General features: G+C 40.7%; 1 protein-coding gene across 1 annotated transcript; it reads left to right on the top strand.

The window, feature by feature from the left end:
* The first annotated feature begins 14,114 nt into the window (after positions 1–14,114).
* Positions 14,115–20,217, top strand: arl14ep.L (ADP ribosylation factor like GTPase 14 effector protein L homeolog). The gene is made up of 3 exons (XM_041589913.1): positions 14,115–14,272; positions 16,194–16,321; positions 19,712–20,217. The coding sequence occupies exons 1-3, from the start codon at positions 14,207–14,209 to the stop codon at positions 19,938–19,940; spliced, it is 423 nt and encodes a 140-aa protein (XP_041445847.1). The 5' UTR covers positions 14,115–14,206; the 3' UTR covers positions 19,941–20,217.
* Positions 20,218–26,507: the final 6,290 nt, after the last annotated feature.

Raw genomic sequence — 26,507 nt, 5'->3', positions numbered from 1 at the left:
TAAGCAACTTTTCAATTGGCCTTCATTTTTATAATTTATTTCTTCTGACTCTTTCCAGCTTTCAAATGGGGGACAATGACTCCATCTCTAAAAAAACAAATGCTCTGTAAGGCTACAAATGTATTGTTATTGCTACTTTTTATTACTCCTCTGTCTATTCAGACCCTCTCCTATTCCTATTCCTGTCTCTTATTAAAATCAGTGCATGGTTGCTAGGGGAATTTGGAATCTACAGTAGCAACCAGATTGCTGAAATTGCAAACCTGGAGAGCTGCTGAATAAAAAGCTAAATAACTCAAAAACCACAAATGATAGAAATTTAAAACCAATTGCAAATTGTCTTAAAATATTACTGTCTATATCATACTAAAAGTTAATTTAATGATGAACAACCCCATTTAAAACATGGATCCCCTTCTCCCTAATTTGGTCCACCATTAAAGGAGAAGGAAAGTCTGTATGCACTTGGGGGTGCCAAATGTTAGGCACCCCCAAGTGATTGTTTTGATTACCTGAAACCCGGGCCAGTGCTCCTATCAGCAGAAAACTGCACCGGCCCAGGGTTTTTCTAGCGAGCACCACGGAGAGATCGTCCTCCAGCTTCTTCTTTCCTTGGGCAAACACATGCGCAGTAGAATGAAATATCCGACTTTTTAGTTAAAGTTCGGCTTTTCGTTCAGCTGCGCATGTGCAACCGTGAGAAGAAAGAGGAAGCAGGAAGAAGATCTCTCCGTGGTGCTCACCGGTATAACCCCAGGCTGGTACAGTTTTCTGCTGATAGGAGCACCGGCCCGAGGTTTCAGGTAAGTCAATACACAATTCATTTGGGTTGCCTATCATTTGGCACCCCAAAGTGCAAACGGACTTTCCTTCTCCTTTAATTCAGGACCCTTCTTGGTTCATAACAGTATATTCCATAAGGGTCAGAATGGATCCTTCGGGACAAACCGGCACAACAAAGGGCCCTCCTGGCAGACCCTCCGACCGATAAATTCCCGGCACGTGCAAAAACCTGCGCCAAAAAAACGGAAAACCACAGTGACAGGCACAAGCGTAAAACTGCTTGTGCTTTAAAGCGCAAAATCAGGCCAGAAATGGGGGCCAGGTCTGGGCCGGCTGGGGGCCCATGAGGGAAGGGGCCCAACGGGTTTTTCCCGGTGTCCCGCCGGCCCAGTCTGACCCTGTATTCCATATATAAAACATCACCCTCCTGCTATAGTTTCAATGATTTCGTCCCACAATTCTCATCCTTACTGGCCTTCATGCTGATATCCCAAAGATATCTAGGGCAGCAAATAAGCATTAGTTCCATGCACCAATATACTGGCCTATGGCCTTTAAGCTGACCCTATCTACACCCATACTTTTGGAAGACCCTATGGAGACCAGAATCACAGTTATACCTTATGTTTTAAACCCATAACTTGAACTTCAAGGGAAATTCAACCAGTGTGAAAGCCTTGACACATGGCTGAACTACCTCCTTTTAGGCAAAAATGCCACCTGTAGGACAATGCAGCCTATTAAATTCTATAGCAACGACCTACACAAGAGCAAGCCCTTCATTTTCAGAGGTGTTTCTGTCGTGCCTGGCACCCATTGCAGCAAGTATGGCCAACAAATATTTATTCATTGCTGCCCACTGATGCAATATATTTACCCAAGAAATATGAGCCATTGTTCACACCAACAATTGCAGCAATTATTCAACATCTAATTATTGGGGGGGGGAAGGAAATTAAAAACAATTTAATTGGACATTGAAAAAGCGATGTCATTGTGTTTGTTGATGTTTTATTATGAGAAGGCAAATGTAGCACATAAACAGACACTGCAAACTACTGTAATCCACCCATGCCTCCACTGTGTAATCCCTTCTGCATCAGGCTTGGGCACTCGTTCCGCAGGAAAAAGGGAAATACATGCGAAACAGAGAAAAGATGGCAGGCTGCTGGCTTCTCTCTTTCTCTCTAATGTTCCTGGTACCCTGCCCTGGGCTCCCAGGGCTGCTTCCTCAACTGAGTATAGAGTAGTTTCCCATCAAGCCCTTGCTCCTTTTACTCCAACAAGGTATATAGTGGCTCCCCATCGAGGATCTCTGCCTTGGGCACATGTAGTTGGTTTCTCCTACTTGGAGTGGGGCATCCCCTGGTGGGAATAGCAAGGCAGGACTGCAGACTTCTCTCCTCAATGCTACTGGGACTTGGGCTCCTGGGGCAGATTTATCTCACTGGGGTCTTCTGCCATTTGTTATAATAGCTGCATATGAAAATGAGGTTTCAAGGTCTGTTTTGTGTTCTGTTGAATTTTTGGCAGTAGTGATGGGCTAATCTGTGGCATTTTGCTTCACCAAAAAATTTGCGAAACACATTGAAGTCAATGGGCACCAAAATAATTTTGACGTACAACAATTTTGACAATTTCTATCCGCACAACTATTTTGTCCAAATGCATTAAAATCAATGGCCGTCAGAATAATTTTTGTGCGCGACAATTCTGATGCTCAACAGCAGATTTTTTGCCTGCGAATTTTCACAGCAGTTTCACAAATTTGTTCGCTGGCGGCAAATTCAACGCAAATCCATGCCTGCCGAATTTATTCTCCCATCACAATTGGGCAGATAGTCGAAATAGTGGATTTGGTGCATCCCTAGTTCCTCCCCCTGTTGACCTCCAGAGATACTATAGGAGGGAAACTAGTAAGAGCGGATTTGGCTCCAGCAGTAAGATATACCCAGACGACTTAAAAACCACAAAAAATGGGAACTTTTCCCTGTTATGGTTGTAGCCATTTCAGTAATGTACTGAAAGGTCCCCATATACCGTATACCATCCTCTGAAAGGCACACGGATCCCCATCAAGGGTTTTTATACTTGTGAATCCACGTATGTAGTCTACAGCATAAAGTGCCCATGTGGAAAAACATATGTAGGAAAAACTATTCGCAGTGTTAGAAACAGATTAACGGAACATAAGTCTGCTATTAGGAACAAGTTGAACCAACCTAGGCATTTCAATGACAGTGGTCACACCATTAGTCAATTACGATTTCAAGTTTTAGATTCAGTATCAAAAATGAGACGTGGGGGAGACCGTGATAGGGAGCTATTGCGGAGAGAAGCTCAATGGATACGTAAATTAGGAACTATGTCCCAGCATGGTCTCACTCATGAATACGATCTATATCCATTCTTATTTAAGTAATGTTTTTAATTTTTATACTGGTTTTATGTTTTATAGGTTGGCACAGAAAAAATTTATCTGCAAGATTATATGATAATATCTGTTGGACATATGGATACCCAGATAAGTGGTTGTTATAACCATGTCATGGAGTTAAATAATATGTATTATGTTATAGTTTATACTTTGATGTTCTGGGTTCTAAATACCATATATTATATACAGTACATATATATATGTTCTGCTACATTTGGATTGTAAGCTCTAGAAAATTAAATAACATAACATGTGATGACAGCTAGGGGTCAGTGTTCCCCATGCTATATAAAGTCATGTGACTTTATGGTGTGTTTTATGCTTGATAAAGAGTGGAGTGCCACTCGAAACGTTGCATACCTATGCTGCCCTAAGATGGAATAAATAAAGGCGAATTTTAATCAAGAATTTGGAGTGCTGTCTGTAGAAAGAAATGACCTCCAGAGAGGGGCATTCCCTGGCGGGACCTGAGATGCCAGTCTGCCAGCTTCTAACCTCAAGGCACCTGGAACCCACTTGTGTTTCCACGGCTGGATCCTCTCCCCATAAACTTTTGAGTGGGTCATCACCTGGTACTTACCAAGGGGCTGAAATGTTGGCAGCTTCTCTTCCTAAGGTTCCTGCTCTGTACTTCCATGGGTGTTTCCTGCCCCCTGGGTTTATGGCCTTTGCCCTTATCTTGGCCTTCTAATCCACTCAGGTATATGGTGGCTCCCCCTGTCTTGCGCTTTTATGGCAGGTTTTCTCCTGTTGAGTTCCAGAGAGGGGTTTTCCATGACCGGGGCATTCCCAGTACCTCCCCAGAAAGGGGCATTCCCTCATGGGAACGCACAAGCTGGTTTGTCGGTTTCTCACCCCAAGGCACTTGGTACCCCATCCTGAGCTCCAAAGGTTGAATTTTGCACTGTAGACTTCTGGAGAAGAGAGCCTTCTGGTGAGAATAAGTGGCTGCACCGATGGAAAATTCTCTCCCTAAGGCTCCTGGGACCCTGCTCTAGGCTCCTGTGATTGGTTTCCACCCCTGGTGTTTCACCATCTAGATCTTTGCAATTATGTTGTACTTACTTTTATTCTTCTAACTGGGGAGCCTCACCACGGAGACTTCATTAGAGGAGCATGCCCTGGCAGGAACTTATAGGCTGGGCTGCTTGGTTTGTGTCCTTACTTTGCAAGCCAGGAATATATGGGTGTTTCCCATCTAGGAACCCTGCCTTGGGCTCTTGTGGCTGGTTCCTCTCCCCGGGTAAATGGTGGTTTCCCATCGTGCCTTTGTCCTTACCCTGCCCTTACCTTGTCCTTACCTTGCCCTTATACTCCACCAGGTATATGGTGTTACCCCATTTAGGAACTCTGCCTTGGGCTTCATGGCTGGTTTCTCCCTCTGTACACTTGTGGAGTGGGGCATTCCTTGACTGTTCCTTAGTTTTGTAGGTAACATTTATCATCAAAATTTTGGCAAAGAAACTGACATGAAACTCATACTACCCCAAAATACACTCCATGTGTCTGCACACAGTGTGGACACAAAAAAAGAACAGATGCGAGTGAAGCACAGGCTGAGAAACAGCCCAGTGTGTAATTAGCCTACATCAGAGAGTAGTGTTATATTTGCTATTATCATGGAGTCATCTAAATCACTCTTAGCACTTTCAACATTCCAGAAAAAATGAGCAGAAAAATAGGGCAGGAGAAACCTAGGGGCAGATTTACAAAAGGTCAAAGTGGCCGTCGCTAGTGAAAATTGGCCAGAAATCTCATCCGCTTGGACATTGCCAATTCACCAGCAGGGTTAGACGACAATTCACTAACAAAAGAGACTGTGGCTAGTGCAGCTTTGCGCCCTATCGCCAAGTGCATTTTCACTCAGGCGAACGGTCGTTACTCTGCAAATTCACTAAAGTGCGAATTTTACAGAATGTTACCTCTTTTGCCAGAGTTTCTTTTCCCATCTTAGACCCGGGGACTGATAAGATGAAGCTACTGCACATCCTCCTCAATCTTATGTCAGTGACATCATATCCTGTATGCCGAAAAGTCATAAAAGTTCGAAACAAACGCTGGTGTTTTTTCATTTTTTAAAGCGCGATTGCCTTCAAAAGTCCTAACTATTAAAGATTTTTGTGTTAACTTTTTTTTTAACCATTTGAGGGTCATGACGCATTTGTTTAAGGGTGGACTCATGTCTAGGACATTAGAGGATCTCTTTTGTCTTTAATTTGCTTCCTTAGACATGTGTAATAATAAGTGGCCACTTTGCACCAACATCTTTAATAAAGACGTCTATACAACCTATATGTACCCGCCCTATTCAAATTGACTGAAGCGTAAGAGTACTAACAAAGATTTGCTCGGCAGAATTGAATGCTAACGAAAGATCGCTATGAAATGCTCGCGCTGACTTATTAACGCTAACGGAACATCACCAGCTTTTGGCTACTGAGACGCAACTTTGAATTTTAGTGAATTATTCTACTGGTAACGCATTTGCTCCTGGCGGGAAGTGTGGCGGATCGTTCGTTGGCTAAAATTCGCCCTACTGTGCATGTTCACGTTACTTTCCAGGCACCACCTGCTGTCTGAACACAGAATTACAATCTAAGTAGGCTTTTCTCCCCTTAACCTTTAGGGGCAAATTCACTAAGATTCGTAGTTGCGGCAGGCGCAACTTCGCCGCACTTCGCCAGGCGTAGTTCTCCAGCGCTCCGCAAATTCACTAAAATCCAAAGTTGCGCACAGGGGTAGCGTAAGGTTGCGAAGTTGCGCTAGCGTTGATTCGCTAAGTGAAGTTACGCTAGCGAAGGTTAATTTGCATACGGCGCCAAATTCAAATTTCAATGGAGGAATACGTATCATCACTAAAAATGCCTAAAAAACCCTTCAAAACGTCAAATAAAAATTTAATTTTGCCCTAAACATGTGCCCACTGTATAGTTAAGTTGCCATGAGTCAGGAAATGTAGGGGGGAAGGAGGGGAGCCCTAAAAAAATTTACGATCTTTTTCAGCCTATCACCCATAATGTAGAAAACACGCCAGCGTTTTTTGGGACTTAGAAAAAATTATGACTTTTTTTGAAGCAATCCCTATCTACTCTATTGCGCTTCGCCTGGTCTGAGGTGGCGAAAGGAAGTCTAGCGTAAAAGGTAGCTAGTGAATTTGCGTAGTTACGTCCGTAGCGAAAATTCGCCAGGCGAAAGGGTGCGAAGTAACACTAGCGAATCTACGCCAGCGTTCGTTAGTGAATTTGCGAAGTAACGAAAATGCCCAACGCTAGCGAATTGACGCTAGTGTTCGGCGCTTCGTCGCTTAGTGAATTTGCCCCATAGTGAGATCATGAGAGATAACACAAGCTGTCCTGTTTAGTTTTGGGATAACTGGCGCTTTATCTGTAGGTTAAATTTATTTAACATTATTATTTTATTTAATATTATTATCCTCTGAACTGACTCATACAACGTCCCCAGATGGATCTGTTCAAGTATCCCCGTTTAACAATAAAAAACAATATTTACATTAATCATCACATGGTGGCTTCCTTAATGGTCCCAGGTGTCCAGGACACTTCATTATTCATTAGCGCTGTGCTAATGCTCCTTAAAGCACCATATTCCCAGCCCCTATACTGGATAGCCAGAAGGCCAGTTGAAGTCCCTTTGGGACAGGTTTAGGATCTAAATAAGTAATAGGAATAAACAACCCGCTTCCGCTACAACACCTCGGACTATGCTTTATCCAACCCCTTTTAGTATGATGTAGAGTGGTATTCTGAGGCAATTTGAATTGGTTTTAATTTTTTATTATTTGTGGTTTTTGAGTGATTTAGCTTTTTATTCAGCAGCTCCCTAGTTTGAAATTTCAGCAATTTGGTTGCTAAGATCCAACTTACCCTAGCAACCATGCATTGATTTGAATCAGAATATGAATGGGAGAGGCCTGAACAGAAAGATGAGTAATAAAAAGTAGCAATAACAATACATTTGTAGCCCTAAATTTGTTTAATGGGGTCAGTGACCCCCGTTTGAGTGCTGAAAAGATGAGTAATAAAAAGTAACAATAACAATACCTTCGTAGCCTTACAGAGCATTTGTTTTTAGATGGGATCAGTGACCACTGGAAAGAGTCAGAAGAAATATTAAAAAAAACATAAAAAGGAAAAAATGAAGACCAATTGAAAAGTTGCTTAGAATTGGCCATTCTATAACATTGTAAAAGTTAACGCAAAGGTGAACCACCCCTTTAATCACTTACCCCATATCCAAAATCAGTCTTCCACTCTAAAAACAACACAGACCTGGGATGCCTATGGCAGATCTTCCTATTTGTACCCAGCAAGGCCCAAAAGGTGAGTTTTCCATGGCTAACACCACCATCTGGTGGTAGAATATAACATTACATGCAGCATGCCACCAGTCTACAATTCTAAACAGTGCTGGTTTGTTCCCTAGCAGGGATTTTGGGTTTTACTCATAATTGCCAGTTAATTTAGCTCACATTCCAAATATAATATCATATTTAGGTTTGAGACAACAATCCTGTGTCACAGTCCTGAATTTTACAAATCTGGCCATTCCTTTTGGCTATTATTTAAAAGAGTAGTTTGACTTTAAGTTAACTTAAGTAATACTTAACTAGTGTGCTATAGAATTCTTAGCACTTTTTCAGTTGGTCTTTGTTTTTTATAGTTGTTGAATGATTTGCCCACTTCTGACTTTTCCAGCTTTTTTTAACCTTTTATTACTTTCCTTTCTACTCAGTCCCCCTCCTGTTCATCTCCCAGTTTCTCATTCAAACCACTGCCTGGTTGCTAGGGTAATTTTAATCCTAGCAATTAGATAGCTGCTGAATTCCCCAACTAAAGTGTTGCTATACAAAAAGCTAAATAATTAAAAAAACACAAATAATAAAAAATGAAGACCTAATGCAAACTGTCAAGAAAAATCACTCTCTACAAATGCCAAAAAAACAGTGTTTTTTTACTATAAAATCTGAATTTTTAGTGGATTTTTTCCAGGATTTATTATGGAAAAAGTCTGAATCCGAAAATCCGGCATCTCAGACCTGCTGAGGTTGCATATCAATGGGAAAAGTCGGGAATATATCTTGATAAGCGATGGGTTTCGTGCAATAATTCTAAGATTCTGTGGTTTTCGGGCACAAAAAAAAAAAGAATCAGAAAAGAGAAAAGTTTTCGAGTGGAAAATTCGAAAAATTCGTACAATTCGTTTTTTTCACGTTTTTTTCTGTTTTTTTCCAGCACAGGAAATTATCGGGAAAATGTATTGAAATAAGGGGGAAAACCCATGTGGATTTAGTCTGAGTATTTTTCAGAAAATAAATTCGGACTTTGATAAATGGGCCTCTAAAAGTTAATTTAAAGGTGCATAACCACTTTAATTGTTTTTAATACTGGACAGTGCACTGCTGATCGACTGAAACACTGCAAGGTCTATAGCACTGCAGGTATTGGACCTATTATCTAGAAGCCTGTTATATAGGAAGCTCCAACATACAACAATGCCATTTCTCAGTTACATACATAATTCTTCAGTATGCTATTTCGGAAATCTGGAATGTACTGAATTGAATAAGAGACTGAAATATGAATAGGAGAGAGGACCGAAATAGTAGAGATTCAGAGAATATCCAGGTGGGAGCAAAAGACAATCTGGTTTGAGGAGCCTAGGAGGGGGTAGGGAGCCCCTCTCCAACTGCTTGGGTAGAATTTACTGGTCATCTGTTTAAAAACAAACATCTGATTGGTTGCTATGGGTTACTGCTCCTGGGCAAACTTAGTACCTTTTATTACATAAGGGTGCTAGTATTCTAATGAATGGTAGGGACCTTGAATAGGTCCCAGTACTACAGTTGAGCCTTTTTTTTATATAAGTGGCATTAGGCATGTGGCACTATGGCTTTCAGAGATCTGTGCCCAAAGTCACCACTTGGCTCATCCACTTTAGATGGCCCTGATCTAATTTGGGCTTTTATTGCCATTTCCTTGGTTGGGCCATATGGATCCCAGGCTGAAACTGGCAGCAATATTCCCAGATGACAATCAGGGACAAGTTAACTGAGTGATTATTCTGAAAGTGTAACTGCCATGTATTAATTTCCTCCCAAAAAAGTGTAGTAGAATTGACAGCAGTGAAATTATTATTTTACATTATATTTTTTGGAGCAATTTGTTTTATTATGTTTTATACAGACAGGGTCCATGAATACTACACCAATTTAATACAGGCAGTCGGGATTAAAGTCTTACTTCGCTATTTTTAGCTTTCTAGCTTGGAAAAGTTGGTCTCCATGGTCACCATAAATCTCTTTCCCATTCGCCCGTGTATTTATGAGCCGGAATGTTTCCAATCAGACGCAAGTGAAGGTGACGGTCTGTATCTATAGAGCAAATATAAGGTCATATCAATGTGGTTATAGGACGCATGATGTAGAGAGAAATGCCAGTGGTGGGCAAACAGATTGTTGGTGTTCACATGAGAAACATAATTATTCAGTGTGTTATGCATTTATATTAGAGCCAAACATGACAATCTCTGCCTGATTAGGTGACTTGTGCACTGGGCCAAAATTTTTCAATTTGTACTTTAGGTGAAGAAGGCATTTGTTTATTAAGCTGGCCATAGACGCACAGATCCTATCATACGAATCGAGGATTCGTACGATTTTCGGATTGTTTGTGGAGAGTGCGGACATCTTTCGTCCGGTGGAGATCGGTCATTTGGTCGATCGGACAAGTTTGATTTTGACCCGACCGATCCCGCCCATTGCGCATCTTAATCGGATCGTTCTGATTACCCCCGATATAGCCATGCTTGTTAATGGCATATTGGGGAAAGGTCCGCTCGTTTGGCAATGTCGCCAAACGAGCGGATCTTTGCTTCTATGGCCACCTTTATATGCACCATATGACTAAACTGGATCACTGTTAGTGCGGCCAATGTGTTCTACTGGCAGAAAGCAAAGGGACATAGATTTCATAAAGGGTAAATTCAAGGCTGGTTTTAGGGTACAGTGGGTAAAGGTACAGTCTATAAAGGCCCGTGCCTAGGGCGGCAAGATTATAGAGGCGACATTCTGCCCAGCAGAATTTTTCTTTTTGGCAGAAGCACTGGGGATGAACAGGAGATTTAACAGCTCTTTTAATCTGCTGCCTGCCTAATCTTCAGTACCACAGCAGAAACCAGCACATGCGTGTGTTTGTAGCGTAAAAGGTGTTACAAGGAGCCTAGGGGCACCCGAATCAGAAATCCAGGCTTGGCCTCATTGAGGCTAAGATCATAGATAGAAGTACAAAAGACACAAAGGTATGGGACCTTTTATCCAGAAAGTTTGCAACCTTTCCATAATTGATATCTCCATACCGTAATTTTGCTAAAAAATCATAAAAAACATTAATCAAAACCAATAGGATTGTTTTCAGTGGCGTAACTAGAGTGTGCCAGGCCCCCCTATAAAATACAACTTCAGAGGGGCTCAGCGCACTCCGATCCCCATCCTCCCGCCCACTTCCTGCTTTCTCCCACTTCCCCTCCCGACTCTGCGCACTCTACGCCCCGCGCATGTATGAGAGCGGCCGGGGAAGATTAGGCCGGTTCTTGGTCGGTATAGAGGAAGGGTCGGGGCCTCCTTTTCCCCTGCGACTGCAGGGCCTGCTACCTCTATAGTTATGCCACTGATTGTTTGGCCTCTGTTTTGAATTATATCTTAGTTTGGATCAAGTACAAGCTACTGTTTTATTATTACAGAAAATAAGGAAATCATTTTTAAAAATTTAAAATTATTTGATTAAAATGGAGTTTACGGGAGACAGCCTTCCCATAATTTTGAACTCTCTGAAAACATACCTCCCAACATTTGGGAAATAAAAAAAGGGACAAAAAATTTGGCGCGCATAGCGCAGCAAATTTGTTTTGGACCACGATTATTTTTGTGGCCACACCCCCTAATTACCATATTCATTATACAAAATTTGGCAGGTTATAAAAGTTTGAACACATTTCTGTGTTTTTTTTCTCAGTTATTACAGTTTTGCTAATGAAGGTGAACTGCCCTTTAAGCTGTGAGTCTAAAGCTGGCTATAGATATAAAGATTTTTGAAAGATCCAATTGTTATAGTGAGACCACGATTATCTCGAAACGATCGTTTAAATGTACAATGTGTCCATCAACTAAAAAGACCATTTCAGGCGATATTGCCAGCAAAACTGAAGGGGAGCTGCCGGCTTGGCCCTGGGACCGATAAAGATTTTTTAACCTGGCCGATCAATTTTCCGACAGATGTCGGACGAAAAATCGTAAGATGTACAATCGTTCGAATCCCACTAACTTCACGGATTGGTCGGACTTAGCTAAAATCGGTCGTTCTGCAAAGAAAAATCTTTGAGTTTATGGGGAGCTTTACTTTTCCCAAGGGACCTGTTATCTAGATTGTTACAATTACTTATTTGCTTATGTCGAAATAGTTACAAAAGTGCACCTGGTGGCTGTTTTGGGCTCTCTGCCAAAAGCCAATTAAAAACATTGTTTCTTTTTCTGGCTGTTCAGTGCAGAGAAAAACAGGACTTTCCAGTTTAAATGGAATGGACAGCAGGTTGAGCAGTCAAAAGAGGGACTGTCCCTCTAAAAACGGGACAGTTGGGAGGTAGAGAGCGGGTTACCGGATAACGGATCCCATTTACATGTATTATAATAATTGTTATAATAACTGTTAGATGTTTGTAGTATATGTTTCAGGGGTGACAGAGTACAGAGCCCCATTGAGAACAGCCATCAGAAACCTACTTTTTTCACATTTGGGATTGGGACTAAGGTTGCCAGCTGGCCTAGCTGTAAAAACTGGGAGTAGAGCAGGGATATTTGTTATTCCCCCAGTCTGCCTATTTACTCCCCAACCCACCCAGTTATGACCCCATCCAACTTCCCCTGATCAAGGCGCACTCCAATCTCACCCCCAAACCCTGATGATCCCTTTGTCACCACCAGCAATCTAGTTATGACAACCCTAATTGTATTTGTCCCCCGCCACTAGTGGAACCTAAAATGGTACAAAATGGTGTTTTATAGAGCCCAGAAGAGACTCCCCCCCTCCCCCATTATGGCTGCCATTATTACAGCTTTTATGGAACTGCCACTGGGAGAGATGCTGGGACTGGGAGTTGTAGCCCAATAACAGATGTCAGAGGGATGCTGGGAGTTGTAGCCCAATAACAGATGTCAGAGGGAGGCTGGGAGTTGTAGACCAATAACAGATGTCAGAGGGATGCTGGGAGTTGTAGCATAACAGATGTCAGAGAGATGCTGGGAGTTGTAGCTCAATAACAGATGTCAGAGAGATGCTGGGAGTTGTAGCCCAATAACAAACAGATGTCAGAGGGATGCTGGGAGTTGTGTATACCTCCCAACTGTCCCTTTTTCGGAGGGACAGTCCCTCTTTTGACAGCTCAACCTGCTGTCCCTCATTTGTACTGGAAAGTCCCTATTTTCTCTGCACTGAACAGCCAGAAAAAGAAACAAAGTTTCTAACTTAATTGGCTTTAAGCAGAGCCCAGGTGCAAATAAGATACTGTGTAACAATTTTGAGACACCAAAAAACTGTTTAAATAAGGAGAAATATTTTCAAACTTGCACAACCTGCCAAATTTTGTAAAATGAACATGGTAATTAGGGGGTGTGGCTACAGAAAAGGGCGGGGTCAAAAAATGTCGCTGTGCTACGTGTGAAAAAATTTTTTGTCCCTCTTTTTACTTCCAAAATGTTGGGAGGTATGTTGTAGTATAACAGATGTCAGAGAGATGCTGGGAGTTGTAGCTCAATAACAGATGTCAGAGAGATGCTGGGAGTTGTAGCTCAATAACAGATGTCAGAGAGATGCTGGGAGTTGTAGCTCAATAACAGATGTCAGAGAGATGCTGGGAGTTGTAGCTCAATAACAGATGTCAGAGAGATGCTGGGAGTTGTAGCTCAATAACAGATGTCAGAGAGATGCTGGGAGTTGTAGCTCAATAACAGATGTCAGAGAGATGCTGGGAGTTGTAGCCCAATAACAGATGTCAGAGAGATGCTGGGAGTTGTAGCTCAATAACAGATGTCAGAGAGATGCTGGGAGTTGTAGCCCAATAACAGATGTCAGAGAGATGCTGGGAGTTGTAGCCCAATAACAGATGTCAGAGGGATGCTGGGAGTTGTAGCCCAATAACAGATGTCAGAGAGATGCTGGGAGTTGTAGCTCAATAACAGATGTCAGAGAGATGCTGGGAGTTGTAGCCCAATAACAGATGTCAGAGAGATGCTGGGAGTTGTAGCTCAATAACAGATGTCAGAGAGATGCTGGGAGTTGTAGCCCAATAACAGATGTCAGAGAGATGCTGGGAGTTGTAGCTCAATAACAGATGTCAGAGAGATGCTGGGAGTTGTAGCCCAATAACAGATGTCAGAGAGATGCTGGGAGTTGTAGCCCAATAACAGATGTCAGAGGGATGCTGGGAGTTGTAGCCCAATAACAGATGTCAGAGAGATGCTGGGAGTTGTAGCTCAATAACAGATGTCAGAGAGATGCTGGGAGTTGTAGCCCAATAACAGATGTCAGAGAGATGCTGGGAGTTGTAGCCCAATAACAGATGTCAGAGAGATGCTGGGAGTTGTAGCCCAGGAGTTCTGATGCAGTTTGGTCATTATCCCTAATTTTACTTGTGTCCCACCTTACAAAAATTGTTCCTAAAGTAATTTTATTAGCATAAAACAAAGGACATCTACACAGGATTATCTGCACATCAACACTCTGCAGTTTACACCTGAGGAAAAACAAAACAGAGAGCTTTAATGGTTGCCAGGGTAACTCAGCGCTGAGATCATAGAGTCGAACATTCACTGACAGTCTGGAGCTTCCAAACCAGCCGGCCGGTTTATCCCCACCCTCTCGCAGAAGTTGACTCGTCTCTATGGTTCTTGTTTAGCGAGTGCGTCACGGAAGCAGCATGGCGGCGACGCGGGAGCAGAGCGCAGGCGGGAGTACACAGGGAGGGAAGAAGTACCAAGGGAAGGTAAACAATGAGATAGACGTGGTCAGTTCAGGGCTCCTTTTAAGCGCCGGCTTTTGCTCAGGGTCACTCTTTTCTCACATAACAAGGAACATAAGGGTTTTTATGTAAATCACTCAGTCTTTATAGGAAGGAGACAATTCATTGTCATTTCTAAATGTGTTCACAAATCCTCACACTGATTGGGCTGAGTCTAAACCACGTGTTTTGTTTCATAGAAATGTCAACTATTATTGTCATGGTTTTGGCCCCTCTCTTTGCCTCTGGAACAGCCCAGTCCCACACTTCTCATAAATTGCACCTAAATGAGTCATGGAAGCCTTAAAACACCCACATTTACCTCTTTGTACACGCAGATGTGGAACTCCTGGGGGTGTGGTATAGGGCGTAACAGGGCGTGGCCTGTGTGTAATGGGGCGTGGCCAAAATGCTTCAGATAACCCCCAGCTGCAAATCTTGGGAACCACTGGATTCAAGAGGATCAGATGCTTAGGACGGTGGAAGCTTATTGGTACCTGGGAAGAGACTGAGAGTTCGACATATCAGCTGGGAGGGGGCTTAAAGGACCAGTAGCATCAATTTTTTTTATTAAAAAATTCATTAGTGTAGAATGAACAAAAAAAACACAGACATATTAAACTTTTAAATCGCTAAGTCTTTATTAAGAAATAACTCACCGCAACTCTTCTTGCGCTCCTCTTCGGAAAAGGCGATCCATTGTGCAGCGCTCGATTTTTCCTCCCTGCTTTCCTTATAGGAGATAGCCAGGGAGGAGAGATCGAACGCCGCATGATGGATCGTCGCCTTTTCTGACGAGGAGGGCAAGCGGAGTTTCGGTTAGTTATTTCTTAATAAAGACTAAGCGATTTAAAAGTTGAATATGTCTTTGTGGTTTTTTTTTAATAAAAAGAATTGATGTTACTGATCCATTTAAAGGAACAGTTCAGTGTAAGAATAAAAACTGGGTAAATAGATTGTCTGTGCAAAAAAAAAAAAAAAAGTTTCTAATATAGTTATTAGGCAAAAAATGTAATGTATAAAGTGGCTGGATGTGTAACATAAAAGCCAGAACACTACTTCCTGCTTTTCAGCTCTCTTGGTTTCCACTGATTGGTTACCAGGCAGTAACCAATCAGTGACTTGAGGGGGTCGGGCGGGTTCGGGCCGACATTGCACCCATATAGACATATCCAGAAAGCTCCGGATTACGGAAAAGCCGTCTCCCATAGACTCCATTTTATCCAAATACTCAAAATTTTGAAAATTGTTTTCCTTTTTCTCTGTAATAATAAAACAGTGGCTTGTACTTGATCCCAACTAAGATATAATTAATCCTTATTGGAAGCAAAACCAGCCTATTGGGTTTATTTAATATTCACATGATTTTCTAGTAGTCTTAGGTGTAAAGATCCAAATTACAGAAAGATCCATTATCCGGAAAACCCCAGGTCCCGTGCATTCTGTATTGCAGGTCCCATACCTTTATTTCGTTTGCATGGATATACATGTAGATATTAATAGAATTGTGTTTAATTCCCAGTATAGGTATAAATATACTTGTTTTTGTATTTGTCGTGACTGTGATTGTATATCATGGAATAACAGTAGTTAAACCAGATCATTAGCGCAAGGACCTTCCTCCCTATAGTTTATCCACTGGCACCTGGACGGGCTTGAATACAATGAAAGAGAAATCTATTATCCCTGTAAATGAAATAATCACAGATCTGCGTATGTGTAACTAGTTCTCCAATATAAACGATCCTGGAATGTTTCTCAAACTGAAGGTATCGCTCGTTTAACTGTAATCACTGGAGATGTATTCAAGCTGCGCTTGTGTAAAAGTGTGAGAAAGACAGAAACTGTTTACCTAAAAGAAAAATTCTGTTTTTTTTAATGTTTTTTTAATCTCTTTTGGTTCCAGGGGCGGGCTGCCAAAGCCTTGAAGTCCTTACAGTTTGCGAATCCTGGAAAACAAACAGAGTTTGCACCAGAGACAAGCAAAAGAGAAACGAGACGCCTGCAAACAAAAAGTGCTACCTCTAATTCAGGGTTTGTGTCTTTTAATCCAGCCAAACATTTCCGATATTCTGGATGTCAATGGTTCAAAAAAATATTAACAATTCATTCTTTGCTTGCTTTAGAACACTTATTGCGGTTTTTTTTTCTGCTGTGGTCATTTACTATTATATTCATATTACTATTAATATTATATACTTGCCAATGGACAGGGCTTGTGAAATAATTCTGAGCTTCCATTTTGTGTTATTCCATCTTTAAAGGAACAGTAACACCAAAAAATGAAAGTAATGAACATGTAATGTAGCGCTGCACTGGTACAACTGGTGTGTTTGCTTCAGAAACTCTACTATAGTTTATATAAACAAGCTGCTGTGTAGCCATGGGGGCAGCCATTCAAGCACAGGATACACAGTAGATAACAGATAAGTACTACTATAGTTTATATAAACAAGCTGCTGTGTAGCCATGGGGGCAGCCATTCAAGCACAGGATACACAGTAGATAACAGATAAGTACTACTATAGTTTATATAAACAAGCTGCTGTGTAGCCATGGGAGCAGCCATTCAAGCACAGGATACACAGTAGATAACAGATAAGTACTACTATAGTTTATATAAACAAGCTGCTGTGTAGCCATGGGGGCAGCCATTCAAGAGGCTGGAAAAAAAGAGAAAAGGCACAGGTTACACAGCAGATAACAGATAAACCTCTGTAGTATACAATTGAATTCATCAGAACTTATTTGTTATATACTGTGTATCCTGTGCTTGAATGGCTGCCCCCATGGCTAACCTGCAGCTTGTTTATATAAACTATAGTAGTACTTATCTGTTATCTACTGTGTATCTTGTGCTTGAATGACTGCCCCCATGGCTACACAGCAGCTTGTTTATATAAACTATAGTAGTACTTATCTGTTATCTACTGTGTATCTTGTGCTTGAATGGCTGCCCCCATGGCTACACAGCAGCTCATTTATATAAACTATAGTAGTACTTATCTGTTATCTACTGTGTATCCTGTGCTTGAATGGCTGCCCCCATGGCTACACAGCAGCTTGTTTATATAAACTATAGTAGTACTTATGTGTTATCTACTGTGTATCCTGTGCTTGAATGGATGGCCCCAGTGCAGCGCTACATTACATGTTCATTACTTTCATTTTTTGGTTACTGTTCCTTTAAAGATGGAATAACACAAAATGGAAGCCCTGTCCATTGGCAAGCAATAAGTCAGAATCTGTCAGTAAAACTATCAAAAGAAGCAGCTGGTATTCTATGAAAGGGTTGGAGTGGAAAGCCATTGCAATACATAAGGTACAGGTATGGGATCCGTTACCCGGAAACCTGTTATCCAGAAAGCTCTGAATTATGGAAAGGCCGTCTCCCATAGACTCCATTATAATCAAATAATCCAAATTTTTTGATTGATTTCCTTTTTCTCTGCAATTATAAAACAGTAGCTTGTACTTCATCCCAACTAAGATATAATTAATCCTTATTGGAAGTGTTGAATCCTAATTATTATGCCCACCCGAGGGCCGATATGAACTTTCACCTTTTGCTTCTTTCTGCAATGATATATCTCATATAAAACATATATTTTCATAAAGAGTAATCATTTTTATGAGATGCAACTTCTTGCAAGATGTAACCGTTAAAATGTGGAACCTAATAACCGATGCCAGCAGCAAAGGAAATAAGATGCAGACCGTTATAAATAAATTAGGTAAAGGGTTATTAAAGGAGAACTATCGCAAAATGAAAATCTAATATAAGCTTCATCACACTGATATATGAAACTTTCTAGATACAATCAATTAAAATTAATGTACCATTTTTGAAATAATCAAGTTTATCTTCACTATCCCTCTGTCATCATCTGTTTCTCTTAATTCTGTCTTCATTCAGGAGTTGGGTGTCAGATGAATAATCCAATATATCTTATAGGGGGGCTCCTTTTGCCTTGAAGATGTATCAAAGCTCACTCTTAAAATCACCAGACATCATGTCTCTCTACATGCAGAATTTGTGCAAAAGGCAGTTATTTTGTTTGTACTGGAATCAGTTATTTGAGTGAGCTCTAATACATCTGCTAGGAAAGGAGCCCCCCTATAAGATATATTGGATCATTCTTCTGACACCCAACTGCTGTATGAAGACAGAATTAAGAGAAACAGATGATGACAGAGGGATAGTGAAGATGAACTTGATTATTTAAAAAATGGTACAGAATTTTTAATTGGTTGTATTTAGAAAGTTTCTTCTAGCAGTATGATGAAGCTTACATTAAATTTTATTTGTGCGATAGTTCCCCTTTAAAGCAGAACCTAAAAATAGATAATAGACCTAAAAATGTCATGTTTTATATACTGAACTTATTGCACCAGCCTAAAGTTTCAGCTTGTCAATAGCAGCAATGATCCAGGACTTCAAACTTGTCACAGGGGGGTCACCATCTTGGAAAGTGTCTGTGACACTCACATGCTCAGTGGGCTCTGATTGGCTGTTGAGAAGCTAAGCTTAGGGCTCGTCACTAATTATCCAGCAGAAAATGAGCTTACCCTGTAATATAAGATGATGCTACAGGGCTGATTACTAAATTCTGATGCTAATTGCACCAGTTTCTGTGCTGCCATGTAGTAATTATCTGTATTAATTACTAATCAGCCTTATATTGTGACATTTCTATTCTATGTGTACTGTATATTGTGAGTGGGTCCCTAAGCTCAGTAAGTGACAGCAGCACAGAGCATGTGCAGTGAATCAGCAGAAAAGAAGATGGGGAGCTACTGGGGCATCTTTGGAGACACAGATCTTTACTGCTAAAGGGCTGTGGTTGCCTTGGGCTGGTACAGAAGCACAAAACATCATGTACAACATTTCTACCTACTTCTTTAGTTTAACTTTCCTTGTCATTTCAGAAACAGAAGTAGCTTAGAAGTTAAATCTGGCCAGGTACAAACTTTCCATCATCCTTAGCATTATGACGCAAAATGCCGTAACCAATCAAAGTAAAGACAATGCTTTTGATATGATATGTAATAAATATATGTGTAACGGTCAGCTGGGGCCAGAACATTCTCTCCGAGCTACCGAATGCTTTTATATTCTGAAGCAGAACCAGCCTATTGGGTTTATTTAATGTTTACATGATTTTCTGTTATTCTTAAAATATGAAGATCCAAATTATGGAAAGATCCGTTATCCGGAAACCCCCAGGTAACGAGGCTTCTGGGTAACAGGTCCCATACCTGTACTAGGAATAAAGGGGAGACCAGTCCTGTAAAGAACCAGTATAGAGACATCATGGCAGAAGTCTCTGCTGTCACAAAGGTAGCCATCAGACTGGCCATTTTACTTCTACAAAGGTACAAATGATGTGACGTGCCATTTTCGTTATCCTATTGCCCTTCCAGGCAGACAGCTGCTTCCAAGAATAAAGTGTACGACAGCAATGGGATTCTTATTTGCAACGGGAAGGATCTGTGCGACTGCCTGGATGAAGATTGTATGGGCTGCTTCTATTGCTGCAAAAAATGTGGCTCCAACAAGTGCGGCGTCGAATGTAGATGTGACCGAAAGTGGCTTTACGAACAGATTGAAATAGAAGGAGGCGAAACAATCCGCAATAAACACGTCAGTTGAGTTTGTCGGGCCGCTTGCTCTGTTTACAAGTCCAAGGCTCATCGTCACCTGAAATCTCTCAATTTTTATTCCTTACACTGAGGCTTGGGGCAGTGACTAAGACTCACATCTATACGAGGCTGTTACTGAACTTGTACCCGATATTAATAACCTACATTTGCTGGCAGATGATCATGAAACCGATTCGCTTCATTATATATTATGTTCTATTCTAATGTCAGAGTTTTATACTACAGGAGCCATGGACTGCAGAAGGCCTAACACTACGGGGCAGATTTATCAAGGGTCGAATCCAAAATTCTAATTCTCTAGGTTTTTTTTTTTAGGGATGCACCGAATCCACTTGGGAGCGAACCCCCGAATCCTTCTCGAAAGATTATGCAAATTAGGGGTGGGAAGGGGAAAACGTTTTTTACTTCCTTGTTTTGTGACAAAAAGTCTTTCGATTTCCCTTCCCGCCCCTAATTTGCATTTGTAAATTAGGCTTCGGCCGGGCAGAAAGCTTCAGCCGAATCCTGCTGAAAAAGCTCGAATCCCGAACCGAATCTTGGATTTGGTGCATCCCTAGTTTTTTTTTTGGTAAAAACTGTCAAATTTGACTCAAGTTTTTCAAAAAATGTAATTTTCGAGATTTTATTCTGGTTGTTTAAGAACTCAAATTCCACTATTTGCCACCTACATCCTGCCAAATTGCTGTTTAGTGGGAGACGTCAGTGGGAGACGTCTGGGATCAATTTGGAGTTGTTTGCAGCCTTCCTGACTTTTTTTGGGAAGAAAAACTCGAATCGAGTTTTCAAAGTTTTCAGGTCGATCCTATTCACCTGAGTTTAAATAAATTAGATTTTTATAATACATTTCGATAGGTCGCATTTCAAGTTCATGGGAATTTTAAAAAAAAACGCACATGAATTCGAAATTCAGCCCTTAATAAATGTCTCTAGGTCAGGAATACTTAACCTATGGGTCAGACCCACAACTAGGACTCCATTGTAGGGATTCCGCCTTTTTCAACAGGATTCGGCTGAATCTTTCTGCCCGGCCGAACTGAATCCTAATTTGCAGGGAGGGAAATCGTGTGACTTTTTGTCACAAAACAAGGAAGTAAAAAGTTTTCCCCTTCCCACCGCTAATTTGCATATGCAAATTCGGTTCAGTATTCAGCCAAATCTTTCGCGAAGGATTCTGGGGTTCGGCCGAATCCAAAATAGTGGATTTATGTTTCCCATGTCAGATAACTACTAAAATAAGACGCATAAGTATATTCTAAAGCAATTATTGGGAAGAAAAAAAAAGGGTAAGAAAGAAGCAAGATTTTTCTCTCTCTCTCACTATAATATTCTCTATAGATAAAACAATAATCCCATTGGAATGTGCTTTCTTTGTCGTCTTGTTTATTAATATATTCTTGTGTTCACTCAGGTGGTTATATTGCAGCTAAACAGTGACGTTGCTTTTGTAGCGATGTGAAGGCTAAATTAAAAAAGGACATTTCATTGGGTGCAGAGAACATTGTTTGTATCCGGATCCAGATTCTATTCTGGTTTTCTATACACTGTTCATATGCCTTTTTATATTTAAAAGAAATTCTTTATTTCTGTATTTTGTTACTGTGCAAATAAAAGCTAACATGCTCAAAGCTTACTATTACAGGGTGGCTTTGTAATTTTAGAGGAATCTCCTGCACTACAAAAGTTACAAATTGATTGAAAAACCCATATATTTGCTTAAAGGGGTAGTACTTTTAGGGGGTTATTTATTTCTACGAATGTCAAAAACCCGAAAAATTCTAGTTTTTTTACTATATAATCCAAATTCTTAGTGAAAAAAACAAAAAAAAAATTTTGGTTTAATTATACCCCGAGGATGGAAAAAGTCAGAATCGGAAAATCCGGCATCTCAGACCTGCCGAGGTTGTGTATAAGTTAATGGGAGAAGTCCCGATCCTGATCTGTGCTGGGTTTTGTGCAAATATCCGAAGATTTTGTGGTTTTCGGGGGAAAAATCGATTTGATATATCTGCTTATACATTTCCTTTACAGTAAGAGGATAGGATATGTACACAGTATATGTGTAAAAGATCCAAATAGTGTAAAATCCGCTGGTGCAGTTGTACAGTTTAACTAGATTAGCAATATCTAATTACAGTCTTACTGCATAATGTCTACTAACCACTGGGGGGCAGCATTTGGTCAAATATAACCAAAATATTCCCATAGTCCTTTTAACCAATTAAATGTATGAAATGCATTTTAAATATAGTTTGCTGCTGATCTTCAGGCATAAGGGTGCCCTCTAAAGTTCTAAATATGCCCTTATACCGATTATAATTTAGACTAAGCTTTTAGTATGGTGTAGAGAGTGATAATCTGAGACAATTTGCAATTGGTTTTCATTTATTTGTGGTTTTTGAGTTATTTAGATTTTTATTCAGCAGCTCTCCATTTTGCAATTTCAGCAGTCTGGTTGCTGGGGTCCAAAGTCCCCTAGCAACCATGCATCGATTTGAATAAGAGACTGGAATCTGAATAGGAGAGGCCTGAATAGAAAGATGATTAATAAAAAGTAGCAGTAACAATACATTTGTAGCCTTACAGAGCATTTGTTTTAAGACGGGATCAGTGACCCCTGAAGACAAATAATTAATAAACTATATAAAAAAAATTGAAGACCAATTGAAAAGTTGTTTAGAATTGGCCATTCTATAACATACAAAGAGTTAACTTTAAGGTGAACCACAATTATTGAAAAACAGTAACTTCCCTGAGAACCCCAATCTATGAGACAAGTTAAAGTGTGAATGGATAGTGTCACTCTCAGGTACCAGGGATGAGAGAGTCTATTTCCATGCTGTGGTCCCTTCAGGTGCTGCCTGGGATTTACTAACACCACATTACTACTCCTTGTTGTAGTGAAACCTTGCTTTTGCCACTCTGTCTAACTGACATCTCCTAGGAGTGAGCTATAGTAGAGCCTTCACCCCTGCTTAATACTGGGACCTTGTGCTCCGGAAGGATAGGGGTGCATAATAGCCACTTCTACCCCTGTCCTGCTCCACCCCCGCTCTGCTGCTTTGGGTGGATATTGGAAGGCTTTGCCATTCTAAGAGGGTAAGTTAGGTTTCAGGTGCAATTTACTGAATGTGAGTGATAGTTGTTACAACAGTCATGTGACATGTCAACCTACCATAACAGTCTGGCTTAAAGGGATGGTTCACCTTTAACTTTTAGTATGTTATAGAACGGCCAATTCTAAGCAACTTTTCAATTGGTCTTCATTGTTTATTTTTATAGTTTTTACCTGCCTTCTTCTGACTCTTTCCAACTTTCAGATGGGGGTCGCTAACCCCCATCTAAAAATGCTCAGTAAGGTTACAAATTTATTTTTATTGCTACTTTTTATTACTCATCTTTCTATTCAGGCCTCTTCTATTCCTATTCCAGTCCCTTATTCAAATCAATGCATGGTTGCTAGGGTAATTTGGACCCAACCATGCCTAAAACTCAACTGCCTGCCCCTACTTCTGGCCCTGAAATACAGTGATGTTTGATCACATCATAATGGATAAAAGGGGAGATAAACCTTTCCTAACAGTCTCTCCTACTTGCTTATTTATATAAACTGTAGTACAGGTATAGGATCCCTTATCCGAATGGCTCTCTCCCATAGACTCCATTTTTTCCAAATAATCAAAATTTTTAAAAATGATTTCATTTTTTTCTGTAATAATAAAACAGTCGCTTGTACTTGATCCCGACTAAGATATAATTGATCTTTATTGGAGGCAAAACCAGCCTATTGGGTTTATTTAATGTTTAAATGAATTTCTAGTAGACTTAAGGCCTGAAGACCCAAATTACGGAAAGATCCGTTATCCGGAAAGCCCCAGGTCCCGAGCATTCTGGATAACAGGTCCCATACCTGTAGTAGTACTGACATATTCATACCAGGTCAGGGCAACAGGTCATTTAATAACATTGGCATCAAGTCTTGAAAGAGCAGCTAACAAGAGGAGTATATGACTTGCATATCCGCATATAAACATCCCCAGTAAAGTAAAAAAAAAGAATGTTACGTTTCGTTACAATCTTTTCACTAATTAATTAGTTTTGCGGTTGGAATGAGAATGACCCGTATTTGCATAACAGCCTTCAGTCTGATTTGTGCAAACATAAACTGAAGGGCCCATTCATCAAACAATTTCCATTGAGTGGCTGTTGATGTATCAACGATGTAGTCTATCCCCCGAGGAGCTGAATAAGTAACCCCGACTGCATCTCTCCCCTCTGCCTCATTCTCATTGGAGCTTTCTTTAACTCATTGCTCTTCAGCGGGGCCTACAACCCGAGTGCACTGGACCGACCCACCACCCAAGAGATTGATAGGCCACCAGCCTGGTCAGCAGTCACCATCGCTTCAGCCGTCCCATTACACGTCAGAAATTGCCAGTGACATCTCCATTTAGACTCCGTTTCTCAGTTTGCTCTTCAGCAACGTTAAGGGGGAAATTTACATCCGAATGAAAAAAAGAAAAAGCCAATACAACGCTGTGCTATAAGAGCTGTGCTCTGTTAACTAGTTTCTTTTTCAATTACGCTTCTATTTTGGATAGGGTAATGCAATTAGAAGATAATCACCAACGTTTGCAAGTCAAGGTTATTGCAGGACAAGTACGGGCGGAGTTTGCAATGCAGTTCTTTGCACCAGAAACTGAAGCTCATTGTAAACAGTTATAAAATCAGAGTTTATACAGGAGTTAAAGGCATATAATATAATGAAATGTGTTTATTGTTGCTCTGCACAAACCCTATTATGACTGTGCTACTTGCTAAAATTTGATTTCTTGCTTCCTGAGAAGGGCTTGGTGCTTCTGTATGGTGGAAAATCTCACAGGACTATTGTTATTAGAGTCATCATGGATCTTAGACCTAACACCAAGATCTAGATGAAACAATATTCTTGCAAAGTTATCTTAAGAAGAAGATCACTCTATCAAACCCTTCTTGCAAAGTTATCTTAGGGAGAAGATCACTCTATCCAAAGCCTTCTTGTAAAGTTATCTTAAAGGGCATGTAAAGGCAAAAAAATAAAATCCCACTTTAATGAAAAAGAAACCTATCTCCAATATACTTTAAAAAATGTGCACCGTTTTTAAAAGAAACCTGACTGTATGCAGTGAAATTCTTCCTTCATTTACTGCTGTGGATAGGAATTGTCAGAAGGTCCCTAACTGCTCAGCAGGGAAACAATCATACTTATGAACAGCAGGGGGAGCCCCCGCCTTACGTCCCAGCCATGCAGAACTCAAGCAGTTTATGATGATCCCTAAACAGCCCAGACCACACTGAGCATGTGCACAGTCTTGGTCTTGCAGAGATGTTTAACAAAGTTACAAGATGGTGACCCCCTGTGGCCAACTTTGAAAGCATTAATCATTTGTTTGATTAGGCTTGTGGTGCAGTAAGTTCATGTTTATGTTTAGTATACAAAATACAGCATTCCTAGCCTTATTCTATTTTACACTTTACTTTCCCTTTAATACACGTGTAGAGAGGTATCGTCAGATATACAGATAGAAACGATAGAATTCTACCGGTATCTGATGATCTAGCACTAACAATGGGCGATGTTCTGCTGCCTTCAAATGTGCCTGATCAAAATTTTCCAAACAGCCCAATCGACGAGCCAACCGATATCCAAGTCTTCTGGCGATATCGGTCCAAAAGGCAATGGACAGAGAGCAGATGAGGAGCCACATACAGTATGGCTGCCTTTCCTTTGTTCCTAGCTGTCACTTCATGACTAACATGGTGCATTGGTAGATGGAAATTTCAAACCAGCCCAGTTCCTGTACCTATTGATATCCATAGAAAAAAGACATGGCTCAGGATCAGTGGACCACCATAAACTTACCAATAGTTATCCTGAGACTCCCATCAGTCTTCACCTCCCCACTTTATTTTATTTTAAACTGTTGCTAAAAAAACTCCTGCCATCTTCTCTTCGTGCCACTGCCTTTCCACACAACCCTCACCCACTGTCATCTGCCACCTTAAAGGGATTCTGTCTTGATTTTAATGGTGTAGTTTTTATTTCTAAACTACACTGTTTAAACTGCAGATAATTCACTTTACCATGTGCACCTACACACCAATATTACAACTAAAAAATTGTTTATTTCATTCCTAACCCAAAAAGTGAAAAATTTTTTAGTTGTAATATTGGTGTGTAGTTGCATCTCAGGTCATTTTGCCTGGTCATGTGCTTTCTTAAAGAGCCAGCACTTTTAGGATGGAACTGCTTTCTGACATGCTGTTGTTTCTCCTACTCAATGTAACTGAATGTGTCTCAGTGGGACCTGGATTTTACTATTGAGTGCTGTTCTTATATCTGCCAGGCAGCTATCTTGTGTTAGGGAGCTGCTATCTGGTTACCTTCCCAGTGTTCTGTTGTTAGGCTGCTGGAGGAGAACAGCAGGGGTGATATCACTCCAACCTGCAGTGCAGTTACTGAAGTTTATCAGAACACAATTCACATGACTGGAAGCAGCTGGGAAACTGACAATATGTC

This window comes from Xenopus laevis, chromosome 4L, assembly GCF_017654675.1.
Source record: "Xenopus laevis strain J_2021 chromosome 4L, Xenopus_laevis_v10.1, whole genome shotgun sequence".
NCBI classification, from domain to species: domain Eukaryota; kingdom Metazoa; phylum Chordata; class Amphibia; order Anura; family Pipidae; genus Xenopus; species Xenopus laevis.
This window is presented reverse-complemented; position numbering and strand designations above follow the sequence as displayed.

What these genes read in the sequence shown, in the direction of transcription:
- arl14ep.L (XM_041589913.1), top strand. Translation starts at nt 14,207, where the DNA reads ATGGCGGCGACGCGGGAGCAGAGCGCAGGCGGGAGTACACAGGGAGGG. An exon ending in GGAAGAAGTACCAAGGGAAG is followed by an intron (nt 14,273 to 16,193) that starts GTAAACAATGAG and finishes TTTTGGTTCCAG; the next exon opens with GGGCGGGCTGCCAAAGCCTT. An exon ending in AGTGCTACCTCTAATTCAGG is followed by an intron (nt 16,322 to 19,711) that starts GTTTGTGTCTTT and finishes TTGCCCTTCCAG; the next exon opens with GCAGACAGCTGCTTCCAAGA.